The sequence below is a fragment of the Halichoeres trimaculatus genome, unplaced genomic scaffold (assembly GCF_033239565.1).
Source record: "Halichoeres trimaculatus isolate MK-OKI-2021-1 unplaced genomic scaffold, fHalTri1.1 fHalTri1_scaffold_16, whole genome shotgun sequence".
Taxonomy (NCBI): domain Eukaryota; kingdom Metazoa; phylum Chordata; class Actinopteri; order Labriformes; family Labridae; genus Halichoeres; species Halichoeres trimaculatus.
The window spans coordinates 3,457,117-3,473,966 of record NW_027437194.1 but is presented as its reverse complement, the minus strand read 5'-3'; the positions used below and the strand labels follow the sequence as shown (position 1 = coordinate 3,473,966).

Here is a 16,850-nt window from a genome sequence, read left to right as displayed (position 1 = left end):
CACTCTAGGTGGCACCACGGTACATACAACACATTTCGAATTTCATTTAAGTCAACTAAGGATTTTAATAAGGACGGATTAAAAAACAAAAGTTACTTGAAAGGGCAGCTTGTCTATTGAGTCGAGAGATTTTTTTAAATATCCTGTACAACTTAAAAACAGGTTTATTCCCTGTAAAAGTGCATCTTAAGTGCATAATTTTCAGTTTTATTAGACAAGAGTAAAAGTAGTAAGGTATGTAGCATTCATATTTGTTTTATCTGTTTATTACCGGATTTTTATATGAGTAATAAGTACATTTATTAAGCTGATGTGAATTTTCCTTACAGTAAAATGACTGGAAACATGCAGATACTTGTGTGCAATTTAGCAGTTTATTAGGCAGTTGTGTATACAAATGATTTCAACACTGTCCATTCAAATTTACACTGGTCGATCTGCTAGGGTCCCTTTACACATCAAACAAAAATAGAACAATATTTCTTCAAAGCAGTTCACACAGAACTATTTCTCCATTAGCTGTCAACAAATGTCTCAGTTCACACATTCATCTCTCTTACAAAACCCATCATGACACCCATGAAAAGTTATGTAAACAGTACTTGCAACTGCCCTTCAAAACTGGAAATATTTGACAATATCTCCCCATGACCAAAGTGTGTTTCTGTACCATGATCATGTTAGTTCAGAAACTTTTTCAGTCCAAACCTGCACCTTATGACAAAAGAAACAAGATGATCACAAATATTGTCACTCAATTTTGATTTAATAGATCTCTAAAATGTAAAATTGTTTATACAAATGAGATAGTTGAGATTTTTTTAAAGCTGTTGAGAGCTCAACACTGGAAACTCTGACCTCAGCAACTGCAACCTCCCACCAAGAATAAATAGGATGTCTCATTTTACAATATACAAAGCTCTTTAAAACCTGGCTTGTTTGAACATAGATGGTAGTGATTGATGGTGTTAGAACCTTTGTTTTTGTTTATTCCTATTTCTTTAGTTGAAAGGTGGAAACAGTCACTGAGGTTTACAATAGTTTGGCAACAGAATAATCAGATGTTTAAGCTTTGTGAATTTTTTTCTCTTTTATGTGTAATGCTAACGATTAAATAATCTTTAAACTCCTCAAAAACTCAAAAACATTGAAAAAGAAACTTGTGAACTAAACTCAAAAATTGCAAAAGGTCCCAAAAACTCCGACCAGAACTTAAGTCCAACTTTACAGACATGAAAACAGATTGACAGTACTGATAACGATAAGGCAGCCAAACAACAGACACCACTCAAAACTTTAAGACTGGACAGGAAATGGAGGGAGAGGCATCGAAGTTGTGATTAAAGACTTTCAACTCGGCTTTTGTGAGCGTGCAAGATTCAGATTAGATACTTCTCTATCAAATATAAACCTCCCACACTTCATCACGTTAATCTTCTGTGATGTTATTTGGTCTCAATGAGAAGTGTGAGAGCGCTCACCGGTTCATCTTCAACGGTATGTTTGTCTCAACATAAATAAATCTAAAAAACTGTAGACGTATTCTGACGGGGTCCACTTAATTGTGATTTTGCATTTCCGAATCAGGCTCTCGGGCCTGTACACCTGTGATGGATTGGCAATTTACAAATTTAAAGGAGGCAAAAGGCATCGCACTCAGGTTTCACACTCAAATCCTAATTCTTCATCTAAACACAAGAAAGAAAAAGTCAAAATCAACTCGTCGTTTTAATATGATATATTTCTAGATTTTGACTGTAATGGCAAAAAAAAAAGAAACTCTTAAATGGTAAAAGCAGGTTATATCCATCTGGGAAGACAATCAAGTATCAGAATCGTTGTGATTGAAGGAAACAAGTGTGATATTGATTTAAAAACCAGACAGTAAAAAAGGAAAATATATACCATCCAGCAATAGATCTCAATGCAGTAAAGAAAACAACTCCATTTCCAATAGAACCAACACTGCGTTCACTCAACGCACCGATAAATATATTCACGTCTCAATATATAAAAACGAAGGGGACAGACAAATTCAAACAATTTTTTTACAACAAGGACAAAACCATGAGAATTTAGTCTCTAACAACTTAAGATTCACAATGAAATGAACCAAAACAGAAATCTGATGAAGCATTCTTTAGTCCCCGACACAAGACAGAAACAACATGGGTCATTGCACTTCTCCAGAGTCGAATGAATGTGACGGGCACCACAACCCCCTTTAGATGGAGCCGGTGCAGCGCTCCGATACATCTGCACCACTTCTCTGATCCTCGCTAAAAGAAATACAAGAGCAGCAGGAAATCTAAGATACTTGTGCAAAAGTGTTTCCTGCCTCCTGCACCACTGCCAACGATCAGCATCAGCATCAGCATCATCGGGCGGTGGCTTTTTTTTTTTTTTTCTGCAGGCAGGAACTTGATCTTGTTCTCTGTTCTGAAAGCAGAGATCACTGGCTACAGTGCGGGGAATTCAGTGTAATCACTTATCTGAATGGTAGGTATAGTTTGGACTGTTAAATTGATCAGAAAAATTTAAAAACCCTTTCTTTAATGTTGTTCCGTCCTTTCTGTTAAGAAGCTTGGTCGCTCATCCTTCCCAGTGACCCCCTTTTACATTCCCTGCCAGCTCAGTAACATCTCTCCCACGTAGGGAACGCCAACCTGCATCAGTGCCATGGAACGATCACTTCATCCTCAGCCGGGATGAACTGAGCCATGAATCGGTTGCATGCTTATTGCTATAAAGACACTCGGAGAGGAAAAAAAGGCTAACGATTGTTTTGCAAGCTATCGTGCAAGTAGTTTAATAAGATTCGCGCACATTTCGAAGAACTCGATGGTGTGGCTTCCTGGTCGAGGTACGGTGGCGTTGTCTGCCCCTCCCGTTGAATCGATGGATGAGGTCAGTGATGAAGCTAAGGAGCCCTCTGCAGCCTTGATAGGGTGTACGTTGCTGGATGTAGTGGGAGCCTCTCCGCCGTCTACATCGTTCTTTATAGTGGTGCGGTAGTTGCCCACAGAGCCAGAGCGGAGAGGGGTAGCTGATCCAGATTTTGTCTCCAACATATCATCTGAAAGAGAAGAAAACAAAATGATGATGAGGAAAATATCCACAGATTTAAACTCTAGATTCTCTAAATGAAAAGTTGGATGGCTTTGTTTGGGACTGTACTGAAGCTGCTTCCTGCTTCCTGTTCAGCACTCTTTGCTAACTGTAAAAGACTTATTAGAAAACACTCACCATAATCAGAATTGCAGCTTAACGGATCATGCATATTTTTGAACGTGGTTATATAACAGGTTTAGTTTCTAATGAACACACGGTAAGAGTCAGAAATGATGGCACAGAGGTCGTTTCTTGACTTTTTTTGATGCTGTCAGCTGAAGCTTGAGCAAGCTAACGGATACACTCAGATTAATTGCCGGAACTGTAGATTAAAGCTATGGTGTACGATTTGGAAGCTTTGTACATCTTAATAACACCGTCCTATGGTCCAATTTACACAATATAAAGACCAAAAAGAACGAAAAAACCCATTCAATATATCCGCTGCAAAGCTGCATACTAGTTGACCAATCCCCTGTCTCCCTCGCTTTGCACCGTCCAGCCCATGGTCCCACCTCGTCCTTCCCCACAACCCCTCTCACGTCAGCTAGCTGCTCAGCTACTGAAGCCTCATGGAGCCAGAGAAGACCGAAACCAGGAATCTGTTACTGTTACCCTCCACAGGGAAGGGAAGAAAACAAAAAAGTTTCAAGGAAAAGGCTGAAGCAAGGAAGAATTATGAGCGATACAGGTGCTAACAGAGACTGAACGTTGGAGAAATGTATGACCGGTGGAAAAAGCTGCAGAGGGATTTGGGACTGAAGACTGACGCTGAGACAGCTGAGTTTCTGTTGAACAGGTAATGACTTTGTTTACCACAGTGGGAGATGTCAGCTGAATAACTCTGGTTAGTCTGAGCCTATACTGGCTAATGACTGAACGCTGCTGGTCGGAACGGGTCGGCTCTGTCAATAGATTTTAGCACAAGTTAGCCACACATCTTTAGCATTTTAAACTGAGCTGGTGAAGACACGCCAAGAAAGGTAAAGCCTCGCCCACTTTTTGCTCTGTCGAAGAGGGCGTGTTGTTAGGAGGTGAAGAGGGCGATACAAGGTGGGGGGCGGGATCTTGGAACACGGAGGGGAGGGGTGAGTGAGGCTGCGTTTTTCAAAGGTGTCTCATCAGCCAAACTGGGTTTCAGATCGTAGATCATAGCTTTAAATAAGTGCTTCAGTGATTAAAAAAAAGTTGTTACTGGCACAGATAACGTGTGAAAAACACTAACAGCCGGAAACTTCTGCACTCCTTTCTAATTACTTGTTTGCATTTGTTTATTTGATGCTCTTCGGTAGCAAAACTTAAGCACTCCAAACCCACATCCTTAACCTTTCTCAAATCAGGCCGTGCACAGCGGTTAACACAAACACTTTAGATCTGTGTCACCTTTTATGGTTATGACTCTGGTGGCTACACATCAGAGTTCAAGAGATGAGATGAACAATGAGACGTTAACGCCACAACATTGGATAAAAACAGACTACACTCATTCAGAACGAAAGAGCTTTATGTTCCCCCTCAAGCCGTAGCATGACTGTCTAGGGTTAGTGTCTGTTGGGTGCTAATATTTAGCATTTTGAAGCATATCGGCATCTGTCTTTTTTTTTTTTTGGTGACACACAGAGACATTTTTTGGAAAACTTGACTCACTGTAGAAAACTTTAGGGAGCTTCTCATTTTTTAAAGTTTTGATTTAACTTTATAAGACAGCTGCTGAGCCAGGGAGCTGATTAACAAACATAACTTTACATGTTTTTAAGCTGATGTTTCGTTTTAAGGATGTTTTACAATGCTTCTATCTTTTTTTGTAAAGTGACCTTATGTGTCTTGAAACACACCTCCAAATTAGTGCTGCATGATTTGGGGAAAAGGTGCGATTTGCCATTAGGTGGACAATATTGCGATTGCGATTGTGTTTGCGATTTAATAAAAAAAGTTGTGTCATGATGAGTCTACAGACTTGCTTGGTTATCATGGAGAAAAATCTTAATTGCATGTGCTGACATTGCGATTGCGAAAATCGTGCAGCCCTACTCCAAATAAAATGTATTATAACTTTATCATTATATGCTAAAAGAGATTCAAACTAAGTGTTGAAGTTTGTTTTGTTCAAAATTTTGATGCAAGTAGGGATGGGTACTTTTCAAGTTTCATGATACCAATACCTGGCAATTGGTATCAGTTCTCAACAGTACCAATTTTTCGGTACTTTTTTGTGTTTATCTGATAAAAATTATGTATTTGTTTTATAATAAAATAAAAAATCTCTTTAAATTGTTCATTCTTCAATATATACCCTTGTAATGCTGTGTTCATGTCCAGTTTGGAAAATCACTTACTCTTCGAGTCCCTCACAGTCACAAGGATGCATTCATTTTTTACCTGAATCGGTACCCGGTTCCTACAAAAGTAACCATTTCAGAACCCATCCCTAGACGCCAGTATTGTCACTTTTACTGCAGATGAATTTTGGCCCCCAAATATCGGTTATTGGCCACCTGGCCAACTAATAATCAGTATCGGCCCCGAAAAAAATTCCCTCTATCTCTACTGCAGCTATTCAGTCTGTTAAATAAAAGCAAAAGGTGAAGACCTGATCTGTGGAAGATGTGACCTTTAACTACTTCTGCTTTGATCTGGTGCTGTATAGTAAATAAGATTAACTTGACTTAGCTTGATGGAGGGTTTACAGGCAAGCATTTTAGGTTTATAAAGACATTAAACAAGGGGGCAAAAGAAAGGGAAAAAAATAGCATGCCTAGTTCCTACTGTAGCCAAACATGAGCACCCTGCCAGTCTTTTCTGAAGCTGCAGGCAGAAAACAGTTTACTACCCTGAGCTGTGTGAACGGCCTGTAACGAGACTCTTATCTCACGGTTTACTTTGAAGTTCCGCTGCACACCTACACAGACTGAGCAAACCAAGATCCCAACCCTGAGTCAATCATTTATGAAGTCTGCGCTGGCACAGATTACCATGGGACATAATCCAGCTAACAGGACGCAGAGAGCCAAGATCCAAGGTATGGGCTGTTTATTAAAAAACATGTCATTTCAGATAAATATGTGACAAATCTGCTTGAAAAAAAGAGGCTCTTACCATCTATGCTACGGAAGTCTAGGAGGTAGGTTCTGCTGTCCACCTGGTAGAGTTGAAGGCTCATTTTGGTTTGCACGCCAGTGATCGGATTCTTCCTCCTCACACGGAGATAATACGGATTGACAACCTGGGAAAGTTTTGAAGAATGTGAGACACGGCAGGATAAAAGTGCAGCTAACGAAGCATCTTTTCACCCAGCTTCCCCTCACCTTCCATTCGTAGTCCAGCTGTTTCATGGCGCGGCACACTTCCGACATGATATCGTTTGGTCTGCTCTGACTGCGGATACCCAGGTGCCACTTGGCCCTCCTCACGCCCTGGTGCTTCGACTTCTGGGGGTTTAGCTCATCCAGGGTGTGACGAGGTCGAGGCAGAGTCTCCGCTACGAGGAAAGGTACCCTCTCAGGGTGGGGCTTCACGACGCCTGTCACGGCTGCACCGGACGTGGTCAGGTGCTGGTCGTCTAGAAAGGAGTCTGGGGGACTAGAAGCCAGGTAGAAGTCCTTGGCTTCGCTCATGATGCGACGATTGTCGATGATGAGGTGGTAGGCGACCGCCAGTGGATCCTGATGGTTGCGGCTGTATATGCAGGAGAGGACCTCTTCCTCTGTGCACTCGAACTTCTCACACACCTCCTTCAGGGCCTCATCGTCGATCATGTTGTTGCTGTAGGAGGGGTCCTCAGGGAACAAGTACTTGGGTAGGTCCTCTTTAAACCAGTCGTCTTCTCTGCGGAGAGCAAAATCAGTGACGCTGGTTAATAAATGCATTGTTTATCTACATTAGTCGGACTTGATTTCACAGATTCTCACCGGATCTCTTTGATGGTGGCTCTCTTCATGGGGTCCACCTGCAGCATGTGTTTCAGAAGGCTTATTACAGATGGATTCAGATACTGAGGGGTGAAAAAGATCCCGTCACAGATCTTCTTGAATAGCGTTGGCACGTGATCGTCATCGAAGGGAAGTGTCCCGCACAACAAGGCATAGAGAATGACGCCGCTGCTCCAGATATCCACCTCTGGACCAGCATATAACCTGCCGAGGAGCAAAAACAGACAGACTGTTGGTGCCAAAGCATTAAATGTTTCTTCTGTGTGTTTATGCAGAAACATCTTGTAGCCATAGGATGGGAAATAATCTGTGCAGTGGTGTCGAGTTCAAATGCAGGCAAAACACGTTACCTTCCTGAAATGACCTCAGGAGCAGCATAGTTGGGAGAACCGCAGCTTGTTCGCAGGAATTCTCCGTCTGACATCATGTTTGATAAACCTGTGCACAATGACGGTCATTATAAAGCGTTAGCATTCATTACTCACTGAAAATTCTGAAACGTGCTTGGTAAAATTGACAAAAATACATCTCCATCAATAGCTGCAACTCCCAACCCTGTTTCACATGGTGTACCCCAGGGATCAATGCTCGGTCCCCTCTAGTTTGTCCTCTACATGCTTCCCTTGACCACATCATAGGCTACTCTGATGACACCCTACATTTCCACAAGGTTGTGGGTTTAAAAAAAAAAAACGTACGAGTCAGTTCATCATTGATATAGTGTCAGGATGGACATTTTTGTTGTATTCTGTGTTAATTCATTGGAAATAAAATGAAATAATAACAAAAACATAAAATAAAACACGAAACTACCCTCCTGGGTGGCAAAAAATGCCCCTGCCCTTCAAAAAGTCTGTAAACGCTGACTAATAACCTCTTTTGTTTGTACGTTGTTTGAAAGCAGATATATTGCAGTTTGTATATATACTGCTTTATAAATTAACTCTACTCACATTGAAATGATACAACAAGAAATAAATATGACAAAAAAGCTTAGCGTGTAAAGCAAAATTCTGATTGAGTGGGTCGATGTAAGACTTCTCCATCAGTTCTTTGGTTTCAAGTTAACCTAAAAATCTCTCACTGACACATGTATCTGGCACACATCATTTAAATTTTATTTTAAAAAGAAGAAGAGATCTTTAAGAAGTGAGGGCTTTGTTCTGATAGTGGCAGTTTCATTGATCTCCAGTGAGTGAAACTTTGAGCAGCTGCAGCAGAGAAAGATTTAGCCTCATTTAAGGACGTGGACGTGGTAACGATGAATTTTCTCTTCTCTCTGCGTGTGTCCTGTTTCTGACTCAGGAAATGTTGTCCTGTGACAACATTTGAAGTCACAAGAAAAGGAGCAGAAATAGAGATCAGTAACAAATCAAAATAAGTAAATTACTCTGAATAATTTAGACTTTATTTCTTAATAAACACATTTTCATTAATCTATTAACTTTTTAAAAAAATTAATAAATTTATTTTTATGCTTCACATTTCCTTCCTGCTTTACTTGTTTGTCCATGTGTATTCTTGTATGTGTATGTATATTCTTTAGAGTGGTCAATCTGGTTTATGATTCACTTAATATCCAAATGTACAGCTGTAAATAGAATGTTAACATTTGTGTTTTTATATTTATATTATATTTACATATATATAGTTGTATGTATACATAAAATTGTTGTTAAACAGTATGTTATACAAATACCAGGATGAAAGATATTCTTAACTTTGCACCTGAAAAGAAAAACAAATAAATAAAAATAAATTAAAAATTAAATTAAAAGAAAAACATTTAAAATTAAATAAAAAATATTTATAAATTACATTTAAAATATTTTATAATCAAAAATAATAATTAAAAAAATAATAAATTTAATAAAAAATATTTTAAAATAAAAAAATAGATACATATGAATAACAATTATAATGAGATTTTTTTTTCTTTTGTTAGATGGAATTTTGAACTTCAATTGTACATTGCTTTGCCTGTCATCTTTTTTGTAAAAAAGAATTAATGCAAAGTTTGTTTTTTCAACATTTTGTGTGAAAATTTTCTATTTTTATATTGTATTTACATTTTTATGTTACACTTATATCATATTATTTTAAAAGTATGTTTACATGAAGTGCGTCAGGATAAAACACAACAATAACAAACAGTCTGTGTTGTGTGTGTACGCTTAAATAGAAAGTCCACAAACCCTGTGCAGCTTCAGGCTAAGCTAACACTGAGTGTATTTTCTGAGCTGTGAAACAGTCACAGACTTCCAGGTATTCTTACTACATTGTTTAAGTCCTTGTTTACAACTTGTTAGTTGTGTTGTTTACATTCCTTTTTGTCTTTAGCAAGGCCCATGTATGCAGGACTTGTCATTTTTACCAACTCCTCCTGTCAAACAAGTGCATGCCTCCCCCAAATCTAAACTCCTGCTGTTTCAGAGCGAGGACTCTCCTGGAATTATAATCTGGGAGGTAACACGAGGTCAGGGATGCTGTAACAGTTTATGCTAGTTCTGCAGGCCTCATAAACTTAATGAAAACTCTTCATTATCAAAACTGCTGACAAATAAACTGCACGCTGCATTGATGAGATGAAAGCAAGGACAAGATGTTCTTACACCTCTTTACATACTCACCAAAATCTGCGATCTTGGCGTTCATGTGTGCATCAAGCAGCACATTCTCGGGCTTGAGGTCTCGATGCACCACCATGTGCCTGTGGCAGTAGTCGACAGCAGAAATGATCTGCTGGAACAGCCGGCGACTCTCCTTTTCGTCCAACTGTCAGAGCGAGAATTATCTATTAGGTGAGATCTTCCCTGTGACTCAATCAACACATCACAACTGACTCAGCAGCACTTCCTGTGGTGTGTTGTTTCAATCGTTCACAGCCGCTCAGAGTGTCTGGTTCACAGGTTTACGTGTCTGCTCTGAACAAACACTTCCCCTGATCCTGTCCCTGGACTTGAAATGTTCCTGATAACATCTGCAGTACGTGACGGTGCGGAGGAAGAGGATTACCTTTCCGTTTTTGCAGATGTAGTCGAAGAGCTCTCCTCCTGAGACGTACTCCATCACCATGAAGATATCTGTGGGGGTGCTGATAACCTGATACCTGCAGGAACAAACACAAAGTTAAAATCTCAACACACAACCATGTGCTGGGATTTCATTTTGAGACAGAAGAAAGACAATAAGGTTGAGTGCCTCTCTGAATCAAACCCTTAAAAGTTTTAAAAAGGATCTCTTCAAAACAACCACAAAATGGAAATAGGGTCAGAGGGTTATTCTCTCCTCTTTCTATCTTTTTTTTCTTTTTATTTCCACAAATTTTGTTTTCCACAGCTCACATTCCCTCTGCTGATTTTGTAAATTCACGTCCTGAGCATGTGGCATGTTTTGAAACTCTACACGACGTAATCCATCTGCCAGTCACAAACAATCAGCTCTTGCTTTCTCCAGACGAAATTAAACAAACAGCAGTTGTGAAAGCACCTTTAGATTAGAAAGCTTTTGGTCTCAGATCAATCAAGATCTGGCGCCCTGCTAGCAACAAAAGTATGCTTGTGTTTGTGAATGAAATGAATTATCTGGATGTGTGATGTGGTGAATCTGTGGGTTGATTGATGATGTGAGGAGAAGTGGCTTCAAAGACGTGTGGAAAGATAAAAAAGAAGCAAATAAGCTGAGGCCTAAACAATGTTTGTCAGCGGGACAGGACACACACTGTAACCCCTGTAGCTCCATATAAATTTATTTCTTCTACGCAATCTAAAAAAGACTCAATCGTTTGTATCGATAAAGAAACACATCACTCCTTTTCTATTGGTCAAAAGTGTATCACCTCAGCCAATCACAAAATTATATGGTTGCTAGGAAAGAGGGGAAGTTTTGGGAGTTACAGTGTGCGCGAAAGTGGGTTTTTAATCTATTTGTGACCTTTCTGCCATGTCCACAGGTAGCCAGGTATTTTCAAAAAACAAGTAACCCCCCCTCGTTCATTTTAAGAAATACTTTCGTCCACACGCAGCAGGTAAATCCGATGGTGAGTGCAGCTCAAGCACGCCAAACCCATATTTGTCAGTGTTTTCCTGACGTAAAACCCATGCCAGCCAATCAGATGGAGCCCCCGTCATTCAGCGGTGACGTTTGAGAACCAAAAACTCTGTTTACCAGCGTCCACATGAAACCATGAAACCAAAGTTTTCCAAATCTTCACCAGAGTTTTCAGAAAACACTGTTTTTAGTGACGTAAAGCTGCGGTTTCTTGTGGACGACAGGCGAAAACGTGTCAGGGCAATGAGGCAATTCATGACTGTTCATTAACTGTCTGTTAAGTCTTGTTGACACCTGGTGGTTTTGTAAATAGTTGTACGAAAAAATGCCTGGTAATTTCCTGTTATCATGCAAAAAGTTAACAGTATTATTTGCTAAAATTCTACTTTGGTGTTTAAAATTCAATATTTATTAGGGATGCATGATATTTTGGTATCAATATCAGTATCGGCTGATATTTACTCATTAGCTGCCGGCATTTTCAGAGCAACTTGAATGATCTTTCAAGACTCAAATAATATTGTTTTGTCTGACTCTGTAAACACCAAAACTACCCCAAGAAGAGTGGACTCTCTTATTTTATGTCTCTCTTCCTGTTTTTGATCCATAACACAGACAAAAGCTTGTACACTCATCCTTTGATCCTCGCCATGGTCGTCTTTTCTTACAATCGCGTTGCTTTTTCTCTCTGAACTGCTTCGACACATCATTTCAGTTTTTTTTTTTTCAACCAATTTCGAAATCACTAAATATCAGCTATCAGCCATAATTTTCATATTGGTGCATCCCTACTATTTAAATTATGGAACAATCTGCCACTACTATTATTTGGCTTTTAATTCAGCATGAGAGTTGTGTGATCTTGTACTTTTATGTCTTTCTTTTTTAACCTGCTTTTATGGCTTTGTTTGTTTCTATGTGTTATTTTAATTTGTTTTATTGATGTTCTTAGTTGTTTTTTTACTGTGCAGCACTTTGGTAAAGTTTATTGTTTTTAAAATGTGCTAGATCAACTAAGTCGATTGGATTGGATGGAAATGAATCGTTGCGAATTTATCTATTTATTTACTTTTTTATAATTTTTAGTCGAGTGTTTTTATACATCTCAAGGCTGGAGATATATCATATATTGTGACATGACCTTAAAATATTGAGATATGAATAAAATGCCATATCACCCAGCCCTAACCGACAACAGTTCGACCACCTCTGTCTGATCTGTAGCTTTTATTCATCGTGGCTGCAGCTACTTAAGTTCCCGCTGCAGTCTTACAGCTGTCGGCCTCTTTAGCTGATCAAAGCTGTCAGCTAACTTCTTATCTCCTGAGTCAGAACTGTGAGAAACATCCTGTAAAAGTTGCAGCGTTGTCACGTTGCTCCAAAAATGATTCACCGGCGTTGGTGCTCTGCGTCCTGCCTCAGTGTTTGTTCACTCTGTCGCAGACTGGATCGCTCTCCGTCTCTCACAGTTTACATTCTTGTGCATGCATGACATGGAGCTGGTATTTCAGGCAATTAGCCACGCCTCCTGGGCAGCAGTGACCCTCTGACTGCGGCCTTCGCTGCAGCCTGGGGACTCACCCGAGCAGGAAGTACCTCCACAATCTACTCCCTTTATTTTTAGATGGCTGACTTTTCCAGCAGCAGTGCAGCGTTATTGTGTAACTGAACGGAGAATTTCCTTGAAGCAGGTCTTTCATTGACTCGCCTGAGTCATAAAGCAACAATAACGGACCGAGATGACCTCCGGTTGGTGTCGAAGACAGTTAAGATTAAGTTTAACAATGACTCATGGAAAACACGCAGTCGTGAAACTCTGCATCAACAGCAGCTGATGTTGTCAGAGTCTTAAAGCGTGCAGAAGACCACAGATAAAATGGAACAAAAACACAGTATGTGGATGACTCCTGCCTGTTGTTTCACAGCTTCTCAAGCAGAGAGGAGGAACAGCTAGGCCTCATAAAAGACTGAGGTGAAACACTTTTTAATTTCATGATGAAAGGTCAACAGAGGGAACGAGCCATAACAGGCAATAAAGCAGAATGAGCCGAGGATTGTGGGAAGAGGACAGTGGGGCTCAGGCTGATATTGTCCTAGATGGATGTGGTCTAAAACACACCATTAAAGTCTGGAAATAGCTCAGTGGGTGGCATTAATGTGGCGGCGGGGGGGATTACGGAAACAGCGAGCAGGGTGTAATCTAGGACTTACAGTTTAATTATGTGAGGATGCCTGAAGAGCTTTAAGTTCTGGATCTCCCGTCGGATCTTTCCCACCACGTCCAAACTGCGGATCTTCTGCCGGTTCAGGATCTTCACCGCCACTTGGTGCTTGGTCAGCTCATGTTGGCCCACTGCAGAGAAAACAAAGGAAGGGTCAAACCAGGAAAATAAAAAGAGGGAAAGGTCAATTTCATATCTAAGCAGTCAGCTTCTTAAGCCGATGTAAAGCGTGTTGGTAGAGAGCGGCTTATTTACATATATTCTGCATTCAAAACACAGCTCAGCCCTAATTTGTTTGTTGTCAAATGGATCTCCTTTGAATTTATCAACCCTGATTCCAGCCTAGAGGAAAATATCTGACCTTTTTTTGCAAAAACAGCTGGACTTGATGCTCAGATAACCAAGACATACAACGAAAACAATCAAGTTACTCACAAGGAAACCAAAACAGTGAGCTTAAAGATGCTAAAAAGCTAGCATCAGGTGAACAACACAGAGTTACCTGATTATTTTTCTCCTGTCCACAAGAGAAGATTAATTGAAGCTTCCATTAACACTACTTGAGAAAGTGCTGGACTAAAGAAGTATTAACCAAGTGGAAGATACTTCTAAAAACAACTAAATTTTGTCTGTTTTATGTCAAAACCAAGAGCTAGGGATGAGACTTTCAGGCCTTGTTCACATGTAGCCGAGTATTTTCAAAGACAAATATCCCCCCAAAAACGTTTTAAACATGATTTCGTCCACACACACCAGGCGAAACCTGTGCCATCCAATCAGGATGAAGCACTGTTATTCATCTGTAACGTTTGAGAACCAAAAACTCATTTTCTCGGCATATACATGTAACCAGAGTTTTCCAGAGTCTTCAGAAAACATCATTTTTCAGTAACTTAAAGCTGCGGTTTTGTGTGGACGACAGGCTTCAACGTGTAAAAATATATGCGGTTTGCCGAATACCTGGCAACATGTGGACATGGCCTTAGTGTGTCTCACGATTTGATTCAAAGTGAATTCTTGATTCAAAAATTGATACAAAGCATAGTGTATTACTGACGCAAATTATGGCATCGAAACAATTAAGTTTGTATAACATGATATGATTTTGAAATTTGCAAAAGTTAAATTTACTGCTTCCAATAATGTACACAAAGGTAAACTGAAGACAAAAGGAAGCATTTACTGCACATGAAATAATACTGTTAGATAAAGTTACAAAAATAAAATAGTATACAAACTAAACAAATTGGTGTTAAAGTGATATTCCAGGATGTAACAAGTTGGGTCTGCATTCACGCTTTATTTAGAGAATTTTCAGCGCGTTACTTTCACACATTAACACCGCTAAATAAGGCTCTAGTTCTCATCGTGTCTCTTCGTCCTGTCAGACTACCTGCGTTTGTTTATAATAAATTGGTTAAAATGGTTGCTCTAGTCAGGGCTTCCGCAACTTTTGCCTTTGTTTGATGTATCTAAAACCTTCTTTCTCGACTGGGCTGCAAAGGGGTAAGTCTTTCAAGATAAAACAAGCGGTAGATTTGGTTATTTTGTTTTGCCTGTTCAGAGTTGGCTAGGTGCTTCCTGAAAAATAGGTGCAGGGTGCGCTGGTTAGCTGGAGGTCGAGCTTCTCTTTCCCAGGGAGATTATAAAATCCGAAATGAGCCCAAACTGCTGCCTTCATAGAAGATGGGACTAACTTAATTTCTTGCTCCTCCATAGTTCCTCTTCACAGCAAGTTGTGTGCAGCAACTTTGTTGTAGGGAAGCCAATGAGGGTGTGTTAAGAGACAGAGGAAATACTAATTATATAAATGACTTTTGAAGTTTATGAACAGATCCAGGATAGTGGATTTTTAGAATTGAGATTCTTATATGAATCTTTGAATTTTTTAACTTTTTTCCCCCACCTCAACCAAGAGATTCACCCAGAAACAAAGATCTTTATACTGGAGTACTTGTGTTGTTTATGAAATAATGAAACTCACTAAACTTTGAATGCATGGTGGGAACACAACACACTCACATGGGAAAGTTAGCCATCAGCTACTATTGATTTACCAGTTGTACTGTGAGTGAACTATTAACCAAGTCTCCAGGACTCAAGACCATAACAATCACGGGGCCCAAACTCTCTCCAGCACACTCTGCTCCTCGTCCTAAAACATCAAAAAGAGGAGCAGAGAGAGATGACTCACTGAGACCTCACTGTAAACAAAGATGGTGGTTGTTTTAGGAGAGGGCTGGGTTGTTATGCTTGATTTGGGTATATTTAGGTGTAATCATGTGTTCCCTGGAGACAAAAAGCCCTGCCTGATGAAAGAGAAAGGAGCCTGTAGGCTGGATTTAAGTCTTCTCACTCACACAAACGGAAGAAGGGGTATAATTGGCATTAAGCAAATAGAAACAGGGGTTTTCAATAACAGTCACACTACCTGTTGGGACAAGCTTAACTGTATTGACACACTTATCGTACCGCCCTCTGGACTGACAACACTGGGCGTTTATTCGGCTGGAATTGCCTCACTCCTTCCATACATCTGAACATTACTCACTTTCCACTGTGGAGCAATTTGACACTCGCAGGAAGGGTAAAAGGCAAAGTTCAGTTTCAGAACTTTCTCATCATAATTTAAGGTGGAATTGAGGAGGAAACGATACGCTAAGGGGTCACTAAATGCCCCCCCAGCGGGTGGTTTTTACTTCCCGGTGTCTGTCTTGACAGGCGACTTGTGGCTTTCTGGCTAGCTCACGCGCTAACTGATTTATAACTGATTACAGAAGCTAATGCTATAAAACTTGTCCTGTATGCTTGTTAATGACACCTGCACCCAAAGTTGATCTTATTAATGGGAATGTCAGGTTTGTTAAGAAGAAAAAAAAACAAGTTGAGGCAAACAGCAGGACAACAAGTGTGTTACCTTCCTGGCGTCGCGACCAAACTCAACGTTAGCTTCTTATTGAATGCTACGTTAGCAGCTAAGCTACTAGCTTCTATTAGCACCGTCTTTCAGTTGGCAGGATGCAGAAGCGTCGGGACAGTCAGACGTACCTTTAACCTTTCCAAACGTCCCCACTCCGAGCGTGTCTCCGAGAATGTAATGTCCAATTTTAACTCTTCCTTCGTGTTTCTGTTTCTCCGTCGCCATCTTCCCGCAGTGGCCTTGCTGCGGGGTGAGCTAGCTACGGGCAGAGATGGACTGAACTCCGCTGTGTTCGTCTCCACTGGAGCGGCTGGAGGGTGGGAGGCGCCCCGGCTCGTGCGCGATTCGTCAGAAGCGTAAGCGACGTAGTATGCTGCGTTCAAAGACTCCTCGTAAACTGCGGTTATTACCAACTTTTTCCAAAACAATAGACCACATAGTGGATGGAGAGAAAAAAATTCAAGTGCTTTGGGGTCACGAACAGAAGGTAATATTCCCCAATGACGTAAAACAACTTTGGCAATCACTTCTTCCTTTATTACTCCAAAATGTCAAGTGTTAAAAGGAAGAAACTTATTTTGGGGGCTGAACAAAAACATTCACTTAGTACAATAATGT

General features: G+C 40.2%; 1 protein-coding gene across 1 annotated transcript; it reads right to left on the bottom strand.

The window, feature by feature from the left end:
* Nucleotides 1–365: 365 nt before the first annotated feature.
* On the bottom strand, nucleotides 366–16,579 carry prkaa1 (protein kinase, AMP-activated, alpha 1 catalytic subunit). The gene is made up of 9 exons (XM_074690605.1): nucleotides 16,361–16,579; nucleotides 13,302–13,443; nucleotides 10,056–10,149; nucleotides 9,671–9,815; nucleotides 7,391–7,478; nucleotides 7,020–7,244; nucleotides 6,417–6,936; nucleotides 6,208–6,334; nucleotides 366–3,076 (listed from the first exon to the last, which is right to left on the bottom strand). Exons 1-9 carry the CDS (start codon nucleotides 16,455–16,457, stop codon nucleotides 2,793–2,795), a joined length of 1,722 nt encoding a protein of 573 aa, XP_074546706.1. The 5' UTR covers nucleotides 16,458–16,579; the 3' UTR covers nucleotides 366–2,792.
* Nucleotides 16,580–16,850: the final 271 nt, after the last annotated feature.

Bases quoted from the DNA above. Each gene is read 5' to 3' on its own strand.
- prkaa1 (XM_074690605.1), bottom strand. From the start codon at position 16,457: ATGGCGACGGAGAAACAGAAACACGAAGGAAGAGTTAAAATTGGACAT. The intron at 7,479-9,670 runs GTGAGTATGTAA...CATTGTGCACAG, and splicing joins CGCCAAGATCGCAGATTTTG to GTTTATCAAACATGATGTCA. The intron at 6,937-7,019 runs GTGAGAATCTGT...TGCTCTCCGCAG, and splicing joins GCCACCATCAAAGAGATCCG to AGAAGACGACTGGTTTAAAG.